The sequence below is a fragment of the Scyliorhinus torazame genome, chromosome 19, assembly GCF_047496885.1.
Source record: "Scyliorhinus torazame isolate Kashiwa2021f chromosome 19, sScyTor2.1, whole genome shotgun sequence".
NCBI classification, from domain to species: Eukaryota; Metazoa; Chordata; class Chondrichthyes; order Carcharhiniformes; family Scyliorhinidae; genus Scyliorhinus; species Scyliorhinus torazame.
In genome coordinates this window covers 93,561,383-93,585,005 of record NC_092725.1, presented here as the reverse complement: position 1 = coordinate 93,585,005, position 23,623 = coordinate 93,561,383, and the positions used below count along the sequence as shown (strand labels likewise).

The window sequence follows — 23,623 nt, the reverse complement described above, 5'->3', positions numbered from 1 at the left end:
GCTGAGGAGCATCAGAACTTTTGTCAGAGTCATCATCACCCACCCGCATTGACACATTAAGTGCCCCCCATGCCAGCATCTTGATGAGGTAGTTTTGAAGTGGACCCCCCTTGGTCACGGAGGGATTCACAAAGAACCTGGGGGTGGGTGGGTGGATTGTAGAGTTGTCGGACAGCAAACCAGTGCGCAATTATGGGATCTCTGATGCTCCTGCCCATGCAAACCCTCGGCCATACCTGTTCTCCATGGTTGATCTGAAGCCTCTTCGTCCAGGACTTCCTTCTCATCAGAGGAGATGACATTCCACTCCTCTTGATCTTCTTCATCGAGGACGTCACCCAGCTGCCGTGCTAAGTTATGGAGGGCATAGCATACCATGAAGATGTGGTAGACCCTCTGTGACTGTGTTGAAGGGCTCCACTAGACCCATCAAGGCAGCGCAAGCACATCTTCAGCAGCCAGATGCACTGCTCTATCACAGTCTGGGTGGCACTGTAAGCATTGTTGTATTGGGACACTGATTCAGTCTCAGGCCAGCGCACAGGCACCATCACCCAAGACATTAGTGGGTATCGCTGGCTTCCAACAAGCCATCCTTGCAGCCTGGAATGACCCCGAATTGTCTGGCGGTCCAGCCAATGCTCTGGAGACTGGAGTTTAATTCCTATCATGGCAGATGGTGAAATTTGAATGCAACAAGAATCTGGAATTAAAAGTCTAGTGATGACCATGAAACCATTGTCGATTGTCATAAAACCCCATCTGGTTCACTAATGTCCATAAGGAAGGACAATCTGTTGTCCTTACTTTGTCTGATCCAGATTGACAGCAATGTCACTACATGCCACTCCAGATCCACAGCAAAGGGTAGCACGGTAGCACAGTGCTTAGCACAGTTGCTTCACAGCTCCAGGATCCCAGGTTCGATTCCCGGCTTGGGTCACTGACTGTGTGGAGTCTGCACGCTTTCCTCATGTCTGCGTGGGTTTCCTCCAGATGCTCCGGTTTCCTCCCACAGTCCAAAGATGTGCAGGTTAGGTGGATTGGCCATGCTAAATTGCCCTTAGTGTCCAAAAAAGATTAGGTGGGTTTACTGGGTTACGGGGATAGGGTGGAGGCGTGGGCTTAGATTGGGTGCTCTTTCCAAGGTGCAGACTCTATGGGCTGGATGGCCTCCTTCTGCACTGTAAATTCTATGATTCTATGAATGTGGTTGACACTTAACTTCCTGCTGGGATGGGCAATAAATGTTGGCCCAGCCAGGGACGCCCACGTTCCATGAATGAATCAAAAAACAAAATCCCACGTATTTCAAAATGCCCAAGAACGAAACTATCATGCACGCTCCCTAGAAAATGTGCAGACACAAGCATGTTCTTCATTTTGTCGTCATGTACCAATTGCACATTAAGGGAATGGAAGTACTTTCTGCTTATATATGGGACTCTGATGCCATGGGACATGTAGAGCCACGCGTGCCATCAATGGCATACCAGCGATGGTAATGAATCCCACAGCCCTCTCACCCTGATGGACCTGGCTTAGGGTGAAATTAATATAATCATAGGCCAACTTCCGGTGACGGCGGGCGGGAGGCAGCTCCCGGTCAGAAATAGAAATTTTGGAGTTTTAACGCCCGGCCTCAGGGGCAATTGAGGCTGAAAAAGCTGTAAGAAGGCACACGGAGGAGAAATGTCCAAGCTTGGGAAAAAAACGGCCGTGAAAAACGGGTTAATGAAAGTCCGCCGGTGAGTGGAAATGTCAGCGCAGGAGCTGTAAGGAAAGCGGAGGGTGGAGCACTGGGGGAGGCTGCATCGCTCACAGCAGAAGAAATGACCAAAGTGATGGTTGTGGAACTTGAAAACAGTTCACAAAGCACACGGGCTCATCAGTCGTGGAGGCCTATACCAAGAGCCGGCAAGAGTAGTAACTCTGTGTTTCCGTAGATATAGCGTAAAGGACAAGGTCCTGTGCTGGGCAAAGCAGAAGTGGGTGGTGCAGTGGGCTGGAGCACGCATATACCAGGACTTTACGGTGGAGCTGGCGAGGAGGCGGGCTGCCTTCAGCTGGGTGAAGGCACTGTACATCAGCAAGGTGCAGTGCGGCATAGAATATCCAGCTAAATTGAGGGTGACCCACAAATCCAAGGATTTTTATTTTGGGACGACGGAGGCGGCAGAGGCGTTTGCGAAGGTAGAAGGACTGTGGCAGAATTGAGAAATGGGACTGAGAGTGGGTTGTGTACCGATGTAGCCTCATGTAACTTTATTTTTTCACTGCGTGTTGGTGTATGTACTAAATGAGTCGACGCTGTACATTTGGACAAGGGAAGAGTTGGGACTTTCATTTGCAATGATGGTTCTTTGGAGCTTGGGTGTGTATGCTGGGGTTGTGTGCTAAAGTGAAATTCTTGGAGGCAGGGGCCTCCACGCTGGCCGGTTTAAGCTGGCCAGTGAACAGGAGTGAGGTGGAGGGAGGGACTGCGGCCATTGGAGCCTGGTAGAACAGGTTTCGCTGAGTCTAGCCGGGGTGAAAAGTTGGGGGAAGGAACCGAGGTTGGGGGAGGAACTGAGGTTGGGGGGAGGAGTTTGCAAGAGGAAGTGGAGGGGAGGAGTCTGGGAGGGGGGTGGGGGAGCGTCTACAATTCATGGGTGCCATTCACAGTACTCTTTCGGGGATTGGATGGCATTGAATGTTAGGGGGGGTTGGGGGTGGGGGGGTGGACTATATATGTCAACAGTAACCAGGGGCAATTCCTGATTCCATTTTGTTTTTTTCCTCCTTGGGAGGTTTAGTTTTATTTGATGCTTATATTGTCAGGTGGGCTGTTGGTTGGGGGGTGGTGGGAGGATGGGATCGTTGTTGTTGGCAGGGGGGTTGACATTGTATTCGTTACCGTTTACTGCTTGCTGGTGGGGTGTAACTTAAGAAATTGTGAAAATGGAGAATAAAAATACTTTTCAAAAAAAAAAATATATATATAATATTATATATATATATATATATAAAATCAGAGGCCCTGTCATAGAGTTCGTCCTTGACATCATGTATGCATTTGTGGGCAAATGCTTGTGATATGCCACAAAGGTCCCCCGTTGAGCCCTGGAATGATCCCGTGGCGTGGTAGAGGGCTCCCGTGGCCTTTGCGGCCAAAAGGAGGGGGTGCCCTCCCTCCTCCAAGAGGCACCAAGTTCGAAAGAAGGTCGCACTGTCTCCCTTGTGAGGCAGAGTTTCCTGTGGCTCCATACCGAGCTCTCACAGAACTCTGAGAGGGATAAGAGACACACAATCAGGTTGGTGTTCCATCCAGTTGTGTTCAGATTTTCTTGTCATCTTGGTACTGGAATTAGTCATTCCTTAACCTTCTATTGCAGCCAACGCTCACTCAAATGTCTGATGCCCTTCAATCATCATTGCTTTACTGGCCCCGGTCAATGGTCTCACCCCTTCAGAGTTGTCTATGACCTTCCACCTGGTTGTTCTTTCCCTTAATACTTACATCACAGGAACTCTTTAAAAAAAACTTTTAAACTGCCCAATCTTTTTTTTTTCAATTAAGGAGCAATTTAGCATGGCCAATCCTTCTACCCTGTACATCTTTGGGGTGTGGGAATGAGACCCACGCAGACACGGTGAGAATGTGCAAACTCCACGCGGACGGTGACCTAGGGCTGGGATCGAACCCGGGTCCTCGGTGCCGTGAGGCATCAATGCAAACCACTGTGCCGCCCCATCACAGGAACCTCTGCCAGGTTGATTCCATGGTCGACCATCCCTCACACTGTTTGGTCAGCTGGCTGCCTTTGCTTACATTGAGGGCTATAGCTTCCTCTTTGGCAGGCCCAGGATTCCAGATATTGTGCTCTCACATCCTCTCTAGATCCCTTGCACCCACACCATGAACCTTGAAAAACGTGTTTGCACCCCGCTCCTGGACTTTGAGAATGTGGGCAGCCGACATTGTTCAGGCTTAACTCATGATGGCCAATTAGTTTGATGAGCATGGAATGTTAGAGGGCACAATTAATCTATGTAGCTGAGATTGACTACACTAATACACGCTGTTCATAATCAAGCTGTCATCCCAAAATCTCAATGCTGTCTTGCCTTTGCACAAGGCGCCTGGGCAGCCACTGCATAATTTAAGTGCCTGGGCTGTGAACACTTTCTAAAACAGACAGGCTGACGACTTCAGGACAACACCCACTAGCTGCGACCTCCAACCTGGAGCCCTCTCACCCCAACATCTACCTTAGTCCCATCCCACCCCATCCTTGCACCTGCCCCCCTCTACAGATGACCAACAAATACGGTCCCTTGTACACCCTGGTTCTAGGTGGAGACAGTGGTGCTCACCTCCTGCTTCCCTCTCAGAGGTCTTGGCGTTTTAAAAAGTAGTCAATTGCGTCTGCATAACCACGCTGGTGAATGGGAAACTTCAATGAAGTCTGAAGGAGCGACTGACTATAACCTCATTAATGGACTGAAATGGTTTCAAATTAATTCAAATCAGGTCATCAGGAAGGGCTCAGGAACAACGCGATGGGAAATCCTGCCATCGCAAATCCCGTTTTTGGCCTCTCGAGAGTTTGCAGCCATTATGGCATTTACACCCATGGCTAACAGACCCATTCTCTCTCTCCAAAGATGTTGCTGAACCAGGTGAGTTTTTCCAGCATTTTGTTTTTATAACACATTCAATAAATAGTCAAAACGCAATGACAAATAGAACTAAGATTTGATCCATAGAATGATTAGCAATAATCAAAATAAATTTATTTTAGCCATTAAGAGGAAGTATTTTTGGAAATTCTTGCTTGCTCATAATAAAAAACTGATATTGCAAAAGTACATTTACACAAGTTGTCCCTGTTCCACTTATTTTCTGCTAATAAAATAGGATCACATCTGACTTTTAAAAAATTGGCGTGAAAGGAAATTAATTTAACACAGGCTGAGATTTAGAACCACCATTCAGTTGCTGCTTGGTACAGTTGGTTGCACTGCAATTAAAAAGCTGTAGTGTCAAGCACCATTCCAAAGAATTTACAGCACAGGAGATCATTCAGCACAAGTTCACATCTGTGTTTCATCAGACACAATCAACATATCCTTCCTATGTCTTTCTCCTTCATAGGTCTATCTAGCTTCTTAAATGCATCAATGCTTTTCATCTCAACTACTCTTGGGGGTAAAAAATTCTAGATTCTTACCACTGGGTAAAGGAGTTTCTCCCAAATTCCCTCTTTGGTTTATTACTGGTTATCTTGCATATCTTGCCCTGGTCTATTCCATAAATTGAAACAACTTTTCTACCTCTATCCTATTAAGTTCTTTCACAATTCTCAAGATCTCTATCAGGTCATCTATCATTCGTCCCTCTTTTTGAAAAGAGAAATCCCAGCATGATCACTTTTTTTGATAGATATAACTTCAGTTCTGGTATTATTCACAGAGATGCAACATATATCTAACATGCTTTCCATTAGTCGGAGATCAGAACAGGACTCAACGTGTGTTCTAGTCAAGGATCTACTTAAATTTGACAAAACTTCTGCTTTTCAATTCTATACACCTGATGTGTTGTGTAAGCTGGGTCTGTGAGGACTGCGTTTACTGTAGGCTAAGAGAGACAGGCTTCCAACACTTGAAGAAATATAACGCTATTTTATTAAACTCTTAACTATTAAACATGCTTGAACTGTGGGTTGACACTATCCTGAGTTGACTGGAGACCTGAGGCTAACCTGACCAGACTATCTTACTACCACATGGTGGATGTTCTAGTTGTTGCTCATAGGCTCTGACTGTCTCAGAAGCTGCATCCCAAGAGAGAGGAAAAACTAGTGCCCCCTGGTTATATAGTGGCCGTGTCCTGTCTGGTGATCCCAGTGGTGTCACTCACTGTCTGTCTGTGCACCATCATATACTTGTGTGTATATTATGACAACACCCAAAAATAAACCCCATTGGCTGTGTCTGTTTTTTTGGTCTTAACAAGCATACCTTTGGCGTTTTTCACTGTAACTTCATTGCAGTGTTAATGTAAGCCTACCTGTGACAATAAAGGTTATTATTTTTTTTAAAGGGTGGCATAGTAGCAGTGGTTAGCACTGTTGCTTCACAGCACCAGGGTCCCAGGTTCGATTCCTGGCTTGCGTCACTGTCTGCACGTTTTCTCTATATCTGCGTGGGTTTCCTCCTGGTGCTTTGGTTTCCTTCCACAAGTCCCGAAATACGTGCTGTTAGGTAATTTGGACACTAAATTCTCCCTGTGTACCCAAACAGGTGCTGAAATATGGTGACTAGGGACTTTTCACAGTAATTTAATTGCAGTGTTAATATAAGCCTACTTGTGACAATGAAGATTATTATTATTTTAGTGATCTGTTTCTCAATGGCATTTCAACACTTTCTAAGCAAACTCGTCCCACCAAAATGTATCACCTTACACTTTCCTATACTGAAGTTCTTTGCTCATTCTCCAAGTTTATTAATGTCTTCCTCTCTTTTGTTGAAATACAGCTGTGCCACTACCTCCCCAATTTGGTCTCATCAACAATACTTGTAGAAAATCACTTTCCAACACTAACCAGTCTGAGTAACTACTTTTAACTCTGATCCTGTTTCTACTCCTCCTTTGACTCCACATGTTCTTCACACCATCAGAAACGAGGAGTAAGTCATTCAGCTCGAGAGCCTCGTCCACCATTCAATAAGGTTATGGCTGATCAATTCCATCTACTCAAATTAACCCAGATCACTCGATTGTTAAAGATCTATTGATCTATCTTGAAGATATTTAATGGCTGAAGATACATAACTCACTCTGGGGTACAGAATTCTAAGGATCACAATCATTTGAAAGAAAAGTTTACTTCATCTCATTCCCAAATCGCCATCCCTTTATTGAGGCTATAAACCCCAAACTTTAGACTCCCCAACCAAGGGAAACATCCTCCCATTATCTACCCTGTCACGTTCCTTAAGAATTTTTAATGTTTCGATGAGACCGCCTCATTCAACTAAATTTTAGGGAATGTAGGCCTAGTCTATTCAGTTTTACCTCATAAGACAATCCTCTCATCCCCACAATCTGTCTAGTGAACCTTTGTTTTACTCCCTTTATGAAAGTATACCCTTCCTGAGGTAATGTGACAAAACTGCACATAGTATTGGAGGTGTGGTCTCACCAAAGCCCTATACAATTGAAGTATGATTTCTTTACTCTCCTACTCTGACCCATTTGCAAAAAGACTAACATACAACAAGTTTTCCAATTGCTTGCTGCACCTACATGTTGATTTTGTGTACAAGGGCATGCAAGTTCATTTGAATACTGACATTTTCCAATTTCTCACTATTTAAAAAATATTCTATTTTTCTGAAGTGAACAATTCCATATTTCCTTACATTATATTCCAGTTGCCACAAACTTGACACACCTTAACCTAACTGAATGCTTTGCATCCTCACAGGTTACATTCCCAACTAATTTTGTATTGTCATCAAAAACATTCGGTCTCCTCATACAAGTCATTGATATTGACTGTAAATAGCTGAGGGCCAAGCACTGATTTGTGTGGTAGCCTGCAAGTTATAGCCTGGAATTTGAAAATGACTCATTTATTCCTACTGTTTTTCAATCCTGCTCATTATTCAATCCTCTTACTATGATACCATATTACTCCCAATCACAAACCCCAGTTTTGACTAATAAACTCTAGTACAACACTTCAAACATTTAAAAATCCAATTATAGTACATCCACTGATTCTTCATATCAATTCTGCCAGTTACAACCACAACAAATCCTAAAGATTTGGCAAATACAATTTCATAAATCTATGTTGACTCCACCTAATAAAACATTCTTTTTTTTCTTAAATATTTTTATTGGTTTTGTATTTAATTGTAACAACATTTCTAGGAACGTCTCAAAAAAATCAAGCGGAATCTACGAAATGGGAATACGAAAGAAACACAAACAAAAATAAACAGATGTGCATATAAAGGCAACACAGATTCTTCAGTAGCCTCACCAGGACTTTGCCATCCCTGTTTAGGAGTGAGATGGGTCTATATGAACTGCACTTCGTTGGGTCTTGGTCTTTTTTAGGGATCTGTGATATAGAGGCCTGTGCCAGTGTGAGCAGCCGGATTCCCTCTAGAGTCATTGAACATCTCCCGCAGGTGCGGGGCCAGTGCTGCTGCAAATGTTTTATAGACGTCCACCTGGAATCCATCTGGACCCAGTGCCTTCCCCAACTGCATGGAGTTAATACATAGATACATGCATGGAGTTGATACATAGAAGATAGGAGCAGGAAGAGGTATTTTGACCCCTCGAGCCTGCTCCGCCACTCATCACGATTATGGCTGATCATCCAACTCAATAGCTTAATCCTGCTTTCTCCCCCTAGCCTTTGATCCCATTCTCCCCAAGTGCTATATCCAGCCGCCTCTTGAATATATTCAAAGTTTTAGCATCAACTACTACCTGTGGTAATGAATTCCACAGGCTCACCACTCTTGATGCGTTCCCATGACTTCCCCAGTTCTAGTCATGCTTCCAGTTCCTGCCTCGTTTCCTCCTCCACAGCTGGTCCAACCAGTCTGGAAACCGACTGGTCATTTGAGTCGCCATCAGGCAGCTCGGTGGTGTACAGCTCCCGATAATAGGTTGCAAAGGACTCATCGGTCTTATTTGGGGCTGTGACTAGTTTACCATTCCTGTCCTTCACCAGTGACATTTTCCTCGTAGCTGCCTGCTTTCTCAGCTGGTAAGGCAGCTGGCCTCATCTCAGTGTTCATAAAAGTGCCTGGCAGAGTTGGTGTACTGCTTTCCCGGGAGAGAAGAGTTCAAATTCCAATTGTAGCTTTTTTCTCTCCACCAGTAGTTCCACGGTCAGGGCCATGGAGTATCGCCGATCCACTTCCAACATGGAATCAATCAGCCGTTGCCTAACCGCCCGCTCCTTATTATCCTATTATTTCCCCTCAGTCACCGCCTTCAGTGCCTCCCAGAATGTGGAAGGTAGACCTCCCTGTTATGGTTGCAGGACTGGTATCAGTCGATGGCCTGTGACGTTCTTTCGCAGAACGCCTTCTCGGCAAGGAGGGCTGTGTCCAGCCTCTATGGGGGACGCTGGGCCTGGCCCATCTCCAAACTCATCCACGTTCTGTGGCATGCGGTCTGATATTCCTATTGCAGAACATTCTGTCCCTACTACCCCTGGAAGTAATGACTTACTCACTACAAAAAAAGTCATCACGAGAGTGTACTTTGTGAACTCAGGTGGTTATACCCTCAAAGGTTCACCCCCACCCCCATCTGCTCCATAAAAGCGTTCAGTTCCCTTGCCATCGTCGATTGTTTCCCTGACTTGGGCATCCTCGAGTCCCGTACACAGTTGAAGTCTTGCCCATTGAAGAGTTGGTGGTATTCTAGGTCGGGGATTTCTGCCATTTTTTTTGATGAAGTCTGCGTCATCCCAGTTAGGAGCGTATATATTCACTAGTACCACTGGTGACCCTTCCACAACACCGCTGACCATTGCATACCCACCTCCCGTGTCCGTTGCTGTATTTGTCGCTAAACGACTATCCTTTTACTAAACAGCATGGCCACCCCCTTGCCCTCATACCGAAGCAAGCTTGGTAGGTCTGTCCTATCCAGCGCTTTTTTACCCTCAGTCGGTCCTTCTCTCTCAGGTGCGCCTCCTGGAGGAAGACTCTCTCAGGTGCGTCTCCTGGAGGAAGACTTTGTCGGCCCACCGGTTTTTTAGATGGGCGAAGACTCTGGATCTTTTCACCGGCCTTAGAGTCCCATGACGTTCCAAGTGACTATTCTGATGGGGGATTTTTAGTCCATCCCCTCCCTTCTTGCAGGGTCAGCCACATTTACCACATGGACATGCCCCTGCACGCTGGTGTTGCCCTTTGTTTGTGGGCCATCCAAGGTGGCCACAGTTGTCTTCTTTGTCCCAGTAGTCTCCATGTGTGATCTGTTGTAACAAGCATTCTACCCCGCCCTTCCAAGTCGTGCAAATGTTCAGTCCAGAAAATGAAAGATTACAATTAATAGTTCTTAGATATTCACTACTGCTGTCTTCCCAGCCTGTTTTTCTGGATGAACACATCATCCTCCAGCGTGTTAAAATAATGTTCTTTGTTGCCATAGATTACCCAGTCTCTCGTCAGGTACAGCATTCTAAACCGCACCTTACTTCTGAATAAAGTTGCCTTGGCCCCATTAAACTCAGCCCGGCGCCTGGCCAGTTCGGCCACAATATCTTGGCAAATGCAGATTGTGTGTCCCTCTCATCAACACGACCATGTACTCCTTGCCCAGCTCAGCACCTTCTCTTTGTCTTGGAACTTCACTATGATCATACCCAGTGGTTCTTCTGCTTTGGGCCTGGTCTATCGCTGGAGGTTTGGCGAAGCCTTCCCCTTTGACTAGCTTCCCGAGCATCTGCGCGACATACTACCATTGAGTTCCTGCCCTCAGGTAACCCGACGATTCTTAGATTGTGGAGCCGGGACCAGTGCTCCTGGTCTTTCACCTACCCCTTCACTCTCTGGGTTGTTACCAACCTTACCACTTCCGATGCGATCTGTTCGTTCTGGTCGGTGGCCGCTTTCTCCAGGTCCTGCACTGTCGCCTCCTGGGTCTCCAGTCTCCGTTACACTCTTTCCAGTGCTTCTTTGAAGAGGGCCAAAGTAATTTCTATGGCTGTCCTCTTAGCTGACATATGATATGATATCCTCCTTAATGGAGTCCCTGTGCTTCTGGAGTTCTGTTGAAAGAAACTCCATCCAGTGTTCTGTCAGTGAGTGGGCCGGCGTTCGCGATCCTGCTCGGTCCGCTATGTTCTGCTCCGCTTCGTTCTTTGTGTCTATTCGCTCTAAGGTCTGGATCTTCCTCTCCAGACTTTCACTCTTGCTATTTTTCCAGCTCCCATAGCTGGTTTTGAAGGCATTTCCTCGGATGGTTGTTGGTTTAGGGTGTGGGCGGGGTTTTCTTTTTATTATTTTAGTATCGGATTTACGGGTTAAAAGAGTCTAAATTGAAGTTACCAAGGGGGAGCCACTTTCATGAGACTGCTCAGCACATCGCCACCACCGGAAGGCTCATGAAAATGATTTATGTGCCCTGTTAATAGGCCCTGATAATAGATTTTATAATTTTCCTTGCAATTGGTGTCAGATTAACTCGCCATTTTATCACCACTTTATCTTCCTCGGTTCTCAAAAAGCAGGGCTATATTTGCCCCCTTCCAATCCATGAGACTCATTATAAAATCCAGGGAATTCTGGAAGATCAAAACCAATGCATCTAGTGTAGCTCTGTAGCTATTTCAAAATCCTATGATGCAGGCCATCAGGTCCAGATTTGTCAACATTTGGTACCACTGATTTCTGTATTCGTACTAACTTAAAGTTCCTCAATCTTTATGACCCATGATGCCTCGTTGCATTTGTGCCGTAAGATGCTTTGACCCTTAGTCATGAATTTACTATGCAGTACTTTTTAAAAGCTTATTTGTAAATCCAAAAATATTATGTCTACTGAATTACCCCTCTTCACCCTTTCTATTGCTTCAAATACAAGATTGCTCAAGCTTGACCATCCCTTTTTAAATCAGTGTTAACAATTCTTGATTATATTGTCAGTTTCCAGTTGTTTTTCTATTATACCTTTGAATCTTATTCAAAAACAATTAGCTTTGCATTCATTTATCTCCCTTACTAACAGCACTGTGGGTGTACATGTACCATATGAACTGTAGTTCTTCAAAAGGTGGCTCACCACCTTCTCAAGAGTGTTGGGGATGGGTAACGAATGCTTGCCTATTCAGCAATGCTCGCATCCCATGAAATAATTCTATAAATTAGAAGCTTGCTATGTGCAAATTGGTTCCCTGCATAATAGTGATTGTACTTTTGAAGTAATTCCTTGGCTGATGTGATGAAATATAAATGCAGATTTTTCTATAATGTTAACTCATCCTTACATATACACATCCACAAAATTGCCCACATGGTGCCTTTTGCTGGTTTAAAAAAAGAAAAGTTCAACAGAACATCTGATGTTTAAGTTCTTGATAATTCCAAAAGCAAACCCACTGAATCTGTCAGCTATCATCAGAACTGTCAGGTAGAGGGAAAATGCACTTAGCACATCCTGATTATCCTGTCCTTTCTCAAACAGATTATATCATGGTTGTGGCACTGGTTCATTGCTTCCTGTTCAAAGTGCAACAGATGTGGAGTAAGAAGCATCACACTGGTAATATAAACAAAGTATATGCAAGGATATTATTTGGATGTTATATAATGCTCACATCAAAAGTATCAAATATGATTCAGGGAATATTCGAAGGTCATATTAAGATGGGGCTTTGTACAAACAGTGAAAATCTGACTTGAGCCAACTAACGTGCAACAATCTAGGTTCATATTAAAACAGACAAAATGTGGAAAAGAAATTGGAGCTCATACTTACCCTCACCACAATCACCAGCATCAAACCCACATGCTAGGACATTACAAGCTTGATCACAAAACTTATCAGCTAGCCAGGAGTTGGCACAACCTTGGTTGCAATATGTTATTCCAGGGAGCCCTCCCGGAAACTGCCAGGCCTGCACATTCCCTCCAGCTCCACCGCCACGGTTACCTGCAATATTACCTGCAATTATATCAATAATATTTAGTCATCTGTTTAACATTAAACGTGACAGTTCAACAAAGATGCCTGCATGAGAGCAAGGTAGAGAATTAAAATAACAGGCGACCAGAAGCTCAGGGCTGCGCTTGCACACTGGACGGAGGTCTTCCGCAAAGTGGTCATCCAGTCTGTATTTGATCTCCCCAATGTAGAGGCCATTCACATTGCAGTGAATACAGTAGACTTAATTGAAAGTACATGTAAAGTTCACCTGAAATTTAATTTCTAAAATGCCAAAGTGCTTCACAGAAGTGTTATTAAACAACCATGCTACATAATTAAACATAACCCACATCCCTTGAAAGAAGAAAAAAGGTTGATGACCTTTTAGCAGAATTGGAAAAAATTAGAGATGGCGGTTTTGAGAAAGGTATGGATGGGACATGGACAGAAGAAAGGTCATTGATAAGGGGGAGATAGGACAGACTGAAGGATAAAAGGGAATACTGGTGCGACAAGAAAGGAAACAAAAAAGTAAAATATACATTTACTGATGTGCTGTTGTCTGAAAGTCAAAATAGGAGAAAAACGAAAACATGCAAAGAAAAGCAAAAAGAAATAAAATTGGGGGATAAGGCTTTGGTCTGAAATTGTTGAACTCCTCATTGAGTTTGAAGGTTTTCGAAAGAGGAGGTATTATTCCTCAAACTTACTGGAACTATGCAGCGGACCAAAGACAGAGATGCCTGCGTGAGAGCAAGGTAGAGAATTAAAATGACAGGCGACCAGAAGCTCAGGGCTGCGCTTGCACACTGGACGGAGGTCTTCCGCAAAGTGGTCATCCAGTCTGTATTTGATCTCCCCAATGTAGAGGCCATCACATTGCAGTGAATACAGTAGACTTAATTGAAAGTACATGTAAATTGCTGCTTCATCTAGGACCTTGGCTAGTGAGGAGAGAAGGTATTACATCTCCTGCTTTTGCTTGACAAGTTGCAGTGGAAAGACAGGGTGACAGATCACCTGCGGTATTCACCGTAGGCGGGATCCTGCACCCTGCCAGCAGCGCACCCACGCCCACATGTTTCCTGATGGCGTGGGGTGGCCCAAAATGGGAAACCCCATTGGCTGGCTGCGGGAATGGAAAATCCCGCTGCCAGCACGGCCATGCCATGCCCATGGCTGGCAGGATAGAGAATCCCACCCCTCATGTTTCTCAGTCAACAAGAATGTAGTATTAATGGCCATTGGTACTTTTCAAACCAGTTAGAATCCATATAGATACAATCCATAACCAATTGTTTTGTCCTTTTTAATGGAATAATAGTTGTACACAATTGGGTGTTTTTGAGGCTAATTCTGTGATAAATATGTTATACTTAGACCTATTCAATGAAGGAAAATTCTGCTATTTGGACAGCTGTACTGGTTCACCATCATGTGGTACTATTCTGATTCTGTGTACATGGAAGGTATCTTTGATGAATGCCTAATAAACTCCAATTTCACTCCCTTAAAGCCTGCAGCAGGTGTTTGGCATTAATCATTTAAATCCCAAGAACCCATGACTCGTAATATTTTCTATTATATTTGTCAAATTCTACTTTAAAGCACAAGTGCCAAAATTACAATGGTGCTTATGCTGCAAAGAATTATTAGTGCTCTACAAATTAAAATAATATTGGTAGTTAGATTAACAAATGGAAAAACTTAGAACTCAAGCTAATTTGTGAATAGCACTGCCACTGTCAAGTCTGAGGCAAGGACAGGGCAGCACGATGGTGCAGTGGTTAGCACTGCTGTCTCATGGCACCAAGGTCCTAGGTTTGATCCCGGCTCTGGGTCACTGTCATTGTGGAGTTTGCACATACTCCCAGTGTTGGCGTGGGTATCGCCCCACAACCCAAAGATGTGCAGGGTAGGTGGATTGGCCATACTAAATTTTCTCTTAATTGGAAAAAATAAATTGGGTACCCTAAATTTATTTTTAAAAAGTCTGAGGCAAGGCACAACACAACATTGTGCAACTGAGCCACGGTTCCTAACACATTTGACCGATTAACATAAATGGATATTAAAAAAGATGGGAGCTTTTACTCCACAGCATGTTTCTGTAGCCCAGCCTCAGTAACTTCAAAAGATGAACCCCATAACCAGGAGGAAAGGCCATTATTGAAACATGGAACTTTTAAATTTAAGAACACTTATGGAAAATAATCATTCCATTGCACTTCTTTCAATTAGCCAGACACTTCGGGATGATTTCTTCCATCGCGACCAGTGTGTTTGGTGGCAGGCAAGCAAGAATCTAGCAGGAGCTGAACCGCCAGCGTAAAAACACGTTGCAATTCACCCAATGGCAGGTTGGTTTTTCCATTGCCCTGTGGCATGAACGCCATATGCATTTATTTGCATCTCATGAATGCACATTAAAACAGCTGCTCACTGGTATCGCCCCATGACTTAATAATAATTCCTACAGTGCACCAACTCCGCCAGGAGGGGAAGGGGGGGTCCACAAGTGTCTGCGTGGGTTTCCTCCGGGTGCTCCAGTTTCCTCCCACAGTCCAAAGGTGTGTGGATTAAGTGGACTGGCCATGCTAACTTACCACTTTATGTGCTGGTTAGACTATGGGGTTACGGGGATAGGGCAGGAAGGACGGGGGAAGTGTAAATGGGTAACTCATTCAAATGGGTCGATGCAGACTCGATGGGCCGAATGGCCTTCTTCCACACTACAGGGATTCTATGATTTGAAGAAACATTCACCTGTGCAGGGTAAGTGGATTGGTCACACTAAATTCTCCCATAATTGGAATTTTTAATTTAAAAAAAAAAAAATGTTTATAAACCACAGGTGCTACAATTCCATCAACATGTCCATCACAAGCACATCCTGTACGTGTGCGCACAGTACCCTGGGAGTTGGCATGAGTCCTACACCCTCAATTACTCCCAGATGTCTGGATTTTGAGGGGACAGAATGTCTACAGGGTTGGCTGCTGGGGGATAAGGACTACTCACTTAAACACTGGCTGAGGGCATCGCGGTGAAACACGTGACGAGGAGAGGTACAATGCTGTTCACAGCTCCATAGGCTCTCTCAAAGTGGACAAGACTTCTGAAGATGTGCGTCATCTACCTGGACCGCTCAGGTGGTTCTCTGCAATACTTACATGAGAGGGTTTCCCACACAAATCGCAGTATCTGGCCATGCAAACAGGTGAGAACTTGTCAGAGGCTGAACTAAAAAAGGATGAGAGCTCATCAGAAGGTGAACATGTGGAGCTCCAGGATGTCCAAGGCACTGCTGAGGGACAGTATGAGCACACTGTTGACATGAAGGAAGGAAGACTTGGGAGATGTGCTCATGGCATTTTAATAACTAATAGACTCCAGGAAGAGTAAAGTTTAAGTACAGTCATCTGGATATATCGCCCTTCACCCTCCAAGCCATTTCCTGTCATAGAGAGAACAAGTCCTGCATTCATTCAAACTTGTGCAATGGATAGTAGCAAGGGGGGCTGTGACGCACCTCCCGGCAGTGCACCAACTCCAGGGGAATCTTTTGTGAGCATGGAGAGAAGGCGAGTCGCCTGTTGACTCACCAGCTGAGAAAGCAGGCAGCCACGAGGGAAATAGCTCAGGTAAAAAAACAGCAGAGGTGGACTGGTAGCTGAACCAATAAAGGTCATCCAAGCATTTGAGGCCTTCTACTGGGGACTGTATAGCTCTAGCCCCCCAACGGGGACTCAGGGAATGAAACAGTTCCTCGATGGACTGGACATGCCATTCATGGGGGACGATAGCCGGAGGGAACTGGAAGCGGCAATAGGACTAGGAGAGGTTATGGAGAGCATCGACTCCATGCAAGTGGGGACGGCACCGGGACCCAATGGGCTCCCAGCGGACTACTATAGAAAGTTGCACCAGCGCTGGCCCCGCACCAATGGGAGATGTTTGCAGACTCACTAGCGAAGGGCTCTCTACCTCCTCTGCTATCACAGGCCACCATATCGCTGATACCGAAAAAAGACAAAGATCCGACGGAATGCGGACCATATAAATTTTGCTGCTTAACCAGGCAGGGATGCCCGCTGTCCCCAGAGGAGGAGAGAGAAGAATCCAAGAATCCCCAAGACTACGCTGCAGAAGAGAAGAAACATGATGAGCCTGGCCCTCCCGAACTTGTAATACTACCACTGGGCAGCCACAGCCGAGAGTGAAGGGATGGATAAGGGCACCGAGCACGGAATGGGTACGGCTGGAGTCGTCCTCCTGTAAGGGAACGCCTTGCACCGCTCCCATCCCCCTTCACAAAATACACTTTCAGCCCAGTGGTGGTAGCCACAAGGAAAACATGAAACTAGTTTAACCAAGATGTCCACCATGGCGCCCATCTGAGGTAACCACAAATTCCCATCAGCCATGCTAGGTGCCACTTTTAAGTGGAGACAGGACGAGGGGACGCTAGCGATCAGGCAAGGAAGGAACCCAGGGAACTATCAGGAAGGGACGTGGGAATAGAGCTGGGGGGTGCGGGCAGAGAGCCCCCTCCAGCAAAGCTGGGTACATGTAAATTGTACATAATATTTACAGAATGAGACAGTTCTTGTGTTTTATATGTCCAATTGTTAAAATTGGGCAATTCTAATAAAAATATTTATTGAAAAACTATCATTGCTGATGTGCTGCGCTTAACTATTGCTGTCCCTTGAGGAATAAGAGTTCAAAGCTTTCCCATCATACACTTCTAATAAAGATTTAAACATATCTTCCTGACAACACAAGAATCTGGAGACTAGTTGCACTGAGGTTGACATCAGATGAATGTTCATCTCAGAATGGGACACTAGCATACGAGTGGGAGGATGACTAAACCTTGAGATAAGGGGATTCCAAAGTACAAAAACACCCTCATTTGCCCAAAACATTTCACAAATCCATCCAATGAATTTCAATAAGTGCAATTTATTTACAGTGATCGCACACTCATGAACCACAACTGACATGAAAATGATTTTTAAACCTTATTGAGACATATAGGATTCTCAGGGAGCTTGACAGGATAGATCCTGAAAGGATGTTTCCTCTTGTGGAAGAGTCTAGGACCAAAGAGTACCGAGTCGCCCATTTAAGACAGGGATGAGGAGGAATTTCTTCTTTGAGGATAGTGAATCTGTGGAATTCTTTACTGCAGAGAGCTGTAGAAGCTGGGTCGTTAGGTGTGTTCAAGGCTGAAGTACACAGATATATTTATTTATTTTTTAAAAAATACATTTAGTGTACCCAATTATTTTTTCCCAATTAAGGGGCAATGTAGCATGGCCAATCCACCTACCCTGCACATCTTTGGGTTGTGGGGGTGAAACCCACGCAGACACGGGGAGAATGTGCAAACTCCTCACGGACAGTGACCCGGAGCCGGGATCGAACCTGGGACCTCAGCGCCGTGAGGCAGCAGTGCTATCCAACAGATGTTTAATCAACAAGGGAGCCAAGGGTTATTGGGATAAGGCGGGAATGTGGAGTTGAGGATTATATCAGATTAGCCAAAATCTTATCGAATGGCAGAGCAAACTCGATGGGCCGAGTGGCCTACTTCTGCTCTTAAGTCTTGTGGGCTATGGTCTCATTCTTCCAAGTTCCGTGAGTATAAGCAAGTCGACCCAATCTCCCCTAATAAAACAATTCTGCAATCCCAGGAAACAGTGGTGAACAATTGCTGCACTCCATCTATGGCAGGTATATCCTTTCTTAGATAAGGAGACCAAAACAACAAACAACTACAAACAGTAGTCTCACCAAGGCCCTGAACAGCTGCAGCAAGAAATCCTTCTTCCTGCACTCAAGTCCTCTTGCAGTGAAGGCCAACATGCCACCCTGCCTTCCAAACTGCTTGTTGTATCTGCATGTTTGCTTTCAGCAACTGGTGTGCAAGGGGCAACCAGATTCCTTTGTATATCAACATTGCCCAGTATCACCATTTAGATAATACTCGGCCATTCTGTTTCTCTGATCAAAGTGGATAATTTCACATTTATCCATGTTAAACTGCATCTGCCATGTACTCGCCCACTCACTCAATTAGTCTAAATCAGCCGGAAGGCTTTTAACATTCTCCTCACTATTCACATACCCATTAAGTTTAATTACATCAGAAAACCTGGAAATATTACATTTGGTTCCCTCATACATGAGCCCAAGCACTGATTACTGCAGGACCCCACCTGGCACTTCAAAAAAGACCCATTTATTCCTATTTTGTTTCTTGTCTTCTAACTAATTCTCAATCCATGAAAACATATTATCCCCAATCTAGTGTGCCTGAGTTTTGCACACTAACCTCTTATGTAGGATCATCAAAAGCTTTCGGAAAATCCAAATACACCACATCCACTAGTTAAGATATTGCCTTTCAGATAGAAATCACTTGCTGCATTAAAAAACTTTTCCCACATATTGCTTTTAGTTCTTTTGCCAATCACCGCAAATCTGTGTCCTCTGGTTTGCCATCTGTGTTATAATAGAAAGTTTCTCTTTGTAAATCTTATGATTTTGAACACCTCTATCAAATCTCTCTTATTAAACAAACAATATGCCCAAATTATTCTCTTCTTCCTCCAACTCTTGTGAAATATCAGTTTACACTTGGGAGCCTTGTTGAAAGAGGAAAGCCAAATTGAGATTCTGCCTCATTCGTTTGGCCTACACATAGAAATTGGGTCTACAACTTGTTACAGATAGGTTTGGGAGAGAACTGAAACCCTTGTACCCTTTTCCATAATATGTTTCTTTGAAACAGAACGCATGTATGCTTCTTGGCACCTACCATGGAGCATGTGCAATCAAATTAAAACCAGCGCAGCACACACTCACAAAAGATACGGTTCAAAATAGTGCATTTTTAAGATTGTAAACAAAATAAGTGGTCATATTCAGGTGTTGTAGCAAAAAGTAATTGTTACAGGTGCATTGAAGGTGGTGTTTTCACTCAGGAAAGGGTAATTTAGGCGGGTTCAATAGCTGGAATCCCTGAGACGGATGCTCAGCAGGTCGTGCAGTTAGTCACTTGTAGTATTTCTTACCAAGCGGACTTGGAATAGGAATCAGATCAAGAGGCCTAGAAGATGTTGCAATCGTCATGTTTTAAAAAGGTATAGGTGTTACGGCCTTGATAAGCAGCTGCTACTCTACCGCTGGTATTCTTTGCAAGCTATCAAAGTTCTCTCTGGTTCTTGGGATAATAGAACCTTTATCTGCAGCTGGTTTTGGTCACAATGCCATGGTGGCACAAATGGATAGCACAGCACCAGGGTTTGGATTGGATTGGATTTGTTTATTGTCACGTGTACCGAGAAACAGTGAAAAGTATTTTTCTGCGAGCAGCTCAACAGATCATTAAGTTCATGGGAAGAAAAGAGGATAAAAGAAAATACATAATAGGGCAACACAAGGTATACAATGTAACTACATAAGCACCGGCATCGGATGAAGCATACAGGGTGTAGTGTTAATTAGGTCAGTCCATAAGAGGGTCATTTAGGAGTCTGGTAACAGCGGGGAAGAAGCTGTTTGAGAGTCTGGTCGTGCATGTTCTCAGACTTCTGTGTCTCCTGCCCGATGGAAGAAGTTGGAAGAGTGAGTAAGCCGAGTGGGAGGTGTAAATGGAGTCAATGGATGGGAGGCAGGTTTGTGAGATGGACTGGGTGTTCACGACTCTCTGAAGTTTCTTGCGGTCCTGGGCCGAGCAGTTGCCATACCAGGCTGTGATACAGCCAGATAGGATGGTTTCCATGGTGCATCTGTAAAAGTTGGTACGGGTTAATGTGGGCATGCCGAATTTCCTTAGTTTCCTGAGGAAGTATAGGCGCTGTTGTGCTTTTCTTGGTGGCAGCGTCGACGTGGGAGGACCAGGACAGATGTTTGGAGATGTGCACCCCTAGGAATTTGAAACTGCTAACCATCTCCACCTCGGCCCAGTTGATGCTGACAGGGGTGTGTACAGTACTTTGCTTCCTGAAGTCAATGACCAGCTCTTTAGTTTTGCTGGCATTGAGGGAGAGATTGTTGTCGCTGCACCACTCCACTAGGTTCTCTATCTCCCTCCTGTATTCTGACTCGTCGTTATTCGAGATCCGGCCCACTATGGTCTATGGACTGGAGGACAGCAAATGTGGTCCCTTTGTTCAAAAAGGGGAGCAGAGACAACCCCGGCAACTATAGACCGGTGAGCCTCACGTCTGTAGTGGGTAAAGTCTTGGAGGGGATTATAAGGGACAAGATTTATAATCATCTAGATAGGAATAATATGATCAGGGATAGTCAGCATGGCTTTGTGAAGGGTAGGTCATGCCTCACAAACCTTATTGAGTTCTTTGAGAAGGTGACTGAACAGGTAGACGAGGGTAGAGCAGTTGATGTGGTGTATATGGATTTCAGCAAAGCGTTTGATAAGGCTCCCCACGGTAGGCTATTGCAAAAAATACGGAGGCTGAGGATTGAGGGTGATTTAGAGATGTGGATCAGAAATTGGCTAGCTGAAAGAAGACAGAGGGTGGTGGTTGATGGGAAATGTTCAGAATGGAGTACAGTCACAAGTGGAGTACCACAAGGATCTGTTCTGGGGCCGTTGCTGTTTGTCATTTTTATCAATGACCTAGAGGAAGGCGCAGAAGGGTGGGTGAGTAAATTTGCAGACGATACTAAAGTCGGTGGTGTTGTCGATAGTGTGGAAGGATGTAGCAGGTTACAGAGGGATATAGATAAGCTGCAGAGCTGGGCTGAGAGGTGGCAAATGGAGTTTAATGTAGAGAAGTGTGAGGTGATTCACTTTGGAAGGAATAACAGGAATGCGGAATATTTGGCTAATGGTAAAGTTCTTGAAAGTGTGGCTGAGCAGAGGGATCTAGGTGTCCATGTACATAGATCCCTGAAAGTTGCCACCCAGGTTGATAGGGTTGTGAAGAAGGCCTATGGAGTGTTGGCCTTTATTGGTAGAGGGATTGAGTTCCGGAGTCGGGAGGTCATGTTGCAGCTGTACAGAACTCTGGTCCGGCCGCATTTGGAGTATTGCGTACAGTTCTGGTCACCGCATTATAGGAAGGACGTGGAGGCTTTGGAGCGGGTGCAGAGGAGATTTACCAGGATGTTGCCTGGTATGGAGGGAAAATCTTATGAGGAAAGGCTGACGGACTTGAGGTTGTTTTCGTTGGAGAGAAGAAGGTTAAGAGGAGACTTAATAGAGGCATACAAAATGATCAGGGGGTTGGATAGGGTGGACAGTGAGAGCCTTCTCCCGCGGATGGAAATGGCTGGCACGAGGGGACATAACTTTAAACTGAGGGGTAATAGATATAGGACAGAGGTCAGAGGTAGGTTCTTTACGCAAAGAGTAGTGAGGCCGTGGAATGCCCTACCTGCTACAGTAGTGAACTCGCCAACATTGAGGGCATTTAAAAGTTTATTGGATAAACATATGGATGATAATGGCATAGTGTAGGTTAGATGGCTTTTGTTTCGGTGCAACATCGTGGGCCGAAGGGCCTGTACTGCGCTGTATTGTTCTATGTTCTATGTTCTATGGTCGTATCATCAGCAAACTTGTAGATGGTGTTGGAACCAAATTTTGCCACGCAGTCGTGTGTACAGGGAGTAGAGTAGGGGGCGAAGTACACAGCCTTGCGGGGCCCCGGTATTGAGGACTATTGTGGAGGAGGTGTTGTTGTTCATTCTTACTGATTGTGGGCCGTTGGTCAGAAAACTGAGGATCCAGTTGCAGAGTGGAGAGCCAAGTCCTAGGTTTAGGAGCTTTGCTAGGATTATGAGGATTATATGAGGATCGGCTGGGGTCCCAGGTTCGCTTCCCCGCTGGGCCACTGTCTGTGCGGAGTCTGCACGCTCTCCCAGTGTCTGCGTGGGTTTCTTCCGGATGCTCCGGTTTCCTCCCACAGTCCAAAGACATGCAGGTTAGGTGGATTGGCCATGATAAATTGCCCTTTGTGACCAAAAAGGTTGTGAGGGGTTATTGGGTTAGGGGGAAGTGAGGGCTTAAGTGGGTCGGTGCAGACTCGATGGACCGAATGGTCTCCTTCTGCACTGTATGTTCTATGTTTCGGTGCCATTCAGCTCCACGGGAGGTTTCTGTCCTCCCTGAGCTCGCCTTAGGGCACCTGCGTTACGGTATGACAGGCGTACCGCCCCAGTCAAACTCCGCACCTTTATCCACATAAGTTAGAGCCAGTTATTGATACACAATGGGGAAGTTATTGATAACCCATCAACATACCAGCTATGATTAACTCACTGGGAGGCATTAATTTCTTTCTATCCTGACAGCTCCTATACATTGCTCGTTAGATCTCTTTCACCGAGCTGTATGGACACGTTAAACTGTAGAAACCCATTTCCAGAACTTTCCAGAGGCATTTTAGACAAGTTTGTGCCTGTGCAGAAATTGCAAAACATCACCTGACCCTTGGCAGCCACCTTAGGAACTTGGTTGTTGTCTTTTTTTCAAAAAGATAGTTCAAGAAAATTATATACTGAATGCAGTCCACTTTTCAAATTATGAGTCATACATGTCTTCACTGGGTATGACATCCTGAACATGAGTTGAGATGACATACTGTGCTACCAAGTTCCAGAAAATCCATGTTCCTTTCTAAACTCTGTTCAGCTTGTGTGAATGTGCCAGGAGGGACAAGACAAATTTAACCTACCAAGGCAATCACCTCCATCCCAGTCACAAGCTGAATTATTGCAAGCTTTATCACAATAGCCATCTTTAATCCAGGACCCAGGACATCCATCAGCACAATTTGGAACTGGCCATGTGAGATAAACCTAAAATAAATAGCAAAAGTGTCTCAACCAAACAAGCTAAAAGTATTGCTAAATATATTTAGCCTTATATATATTTTACTGTTTCCAACCAGTGTATAATTT

At 44.9% G+C, this 23,623-nt stretch overlaps 1 protein-coding gene across 4 annotated transcripts in view; it reads right to left on the bottom strand.

Annotated features, from left to right (window-relative positions):
- Positions 1–23,623, bottom strand: part of gnptab (N-acetylglucosamine-1-phosphate transferase subunits alpha and beta) — a 158,591-nt gene that overhangs the window by 65,871 nt on the left and 69,097 nt on the right. For all 4 annotated transcript variants that reach the window (XM_072484782.1, XM_072484783.1, XM_072484785.1 and 1 more), the window contains 2 exons: positions 23,398–23,521; positions 12,512–12,697 (listed from right to left, as the gene is read on the bottom strand). In XM_072484782.1, coding sequence (XP_072340883.1) covers positions 12,512–12,697; positions 23,398–23,521 — 310 coding nt within the window. The remainder of the gene's footprint in view (positions 1–12,511; positions 12,698–23,397; positions 23,522–23,623) is intronic.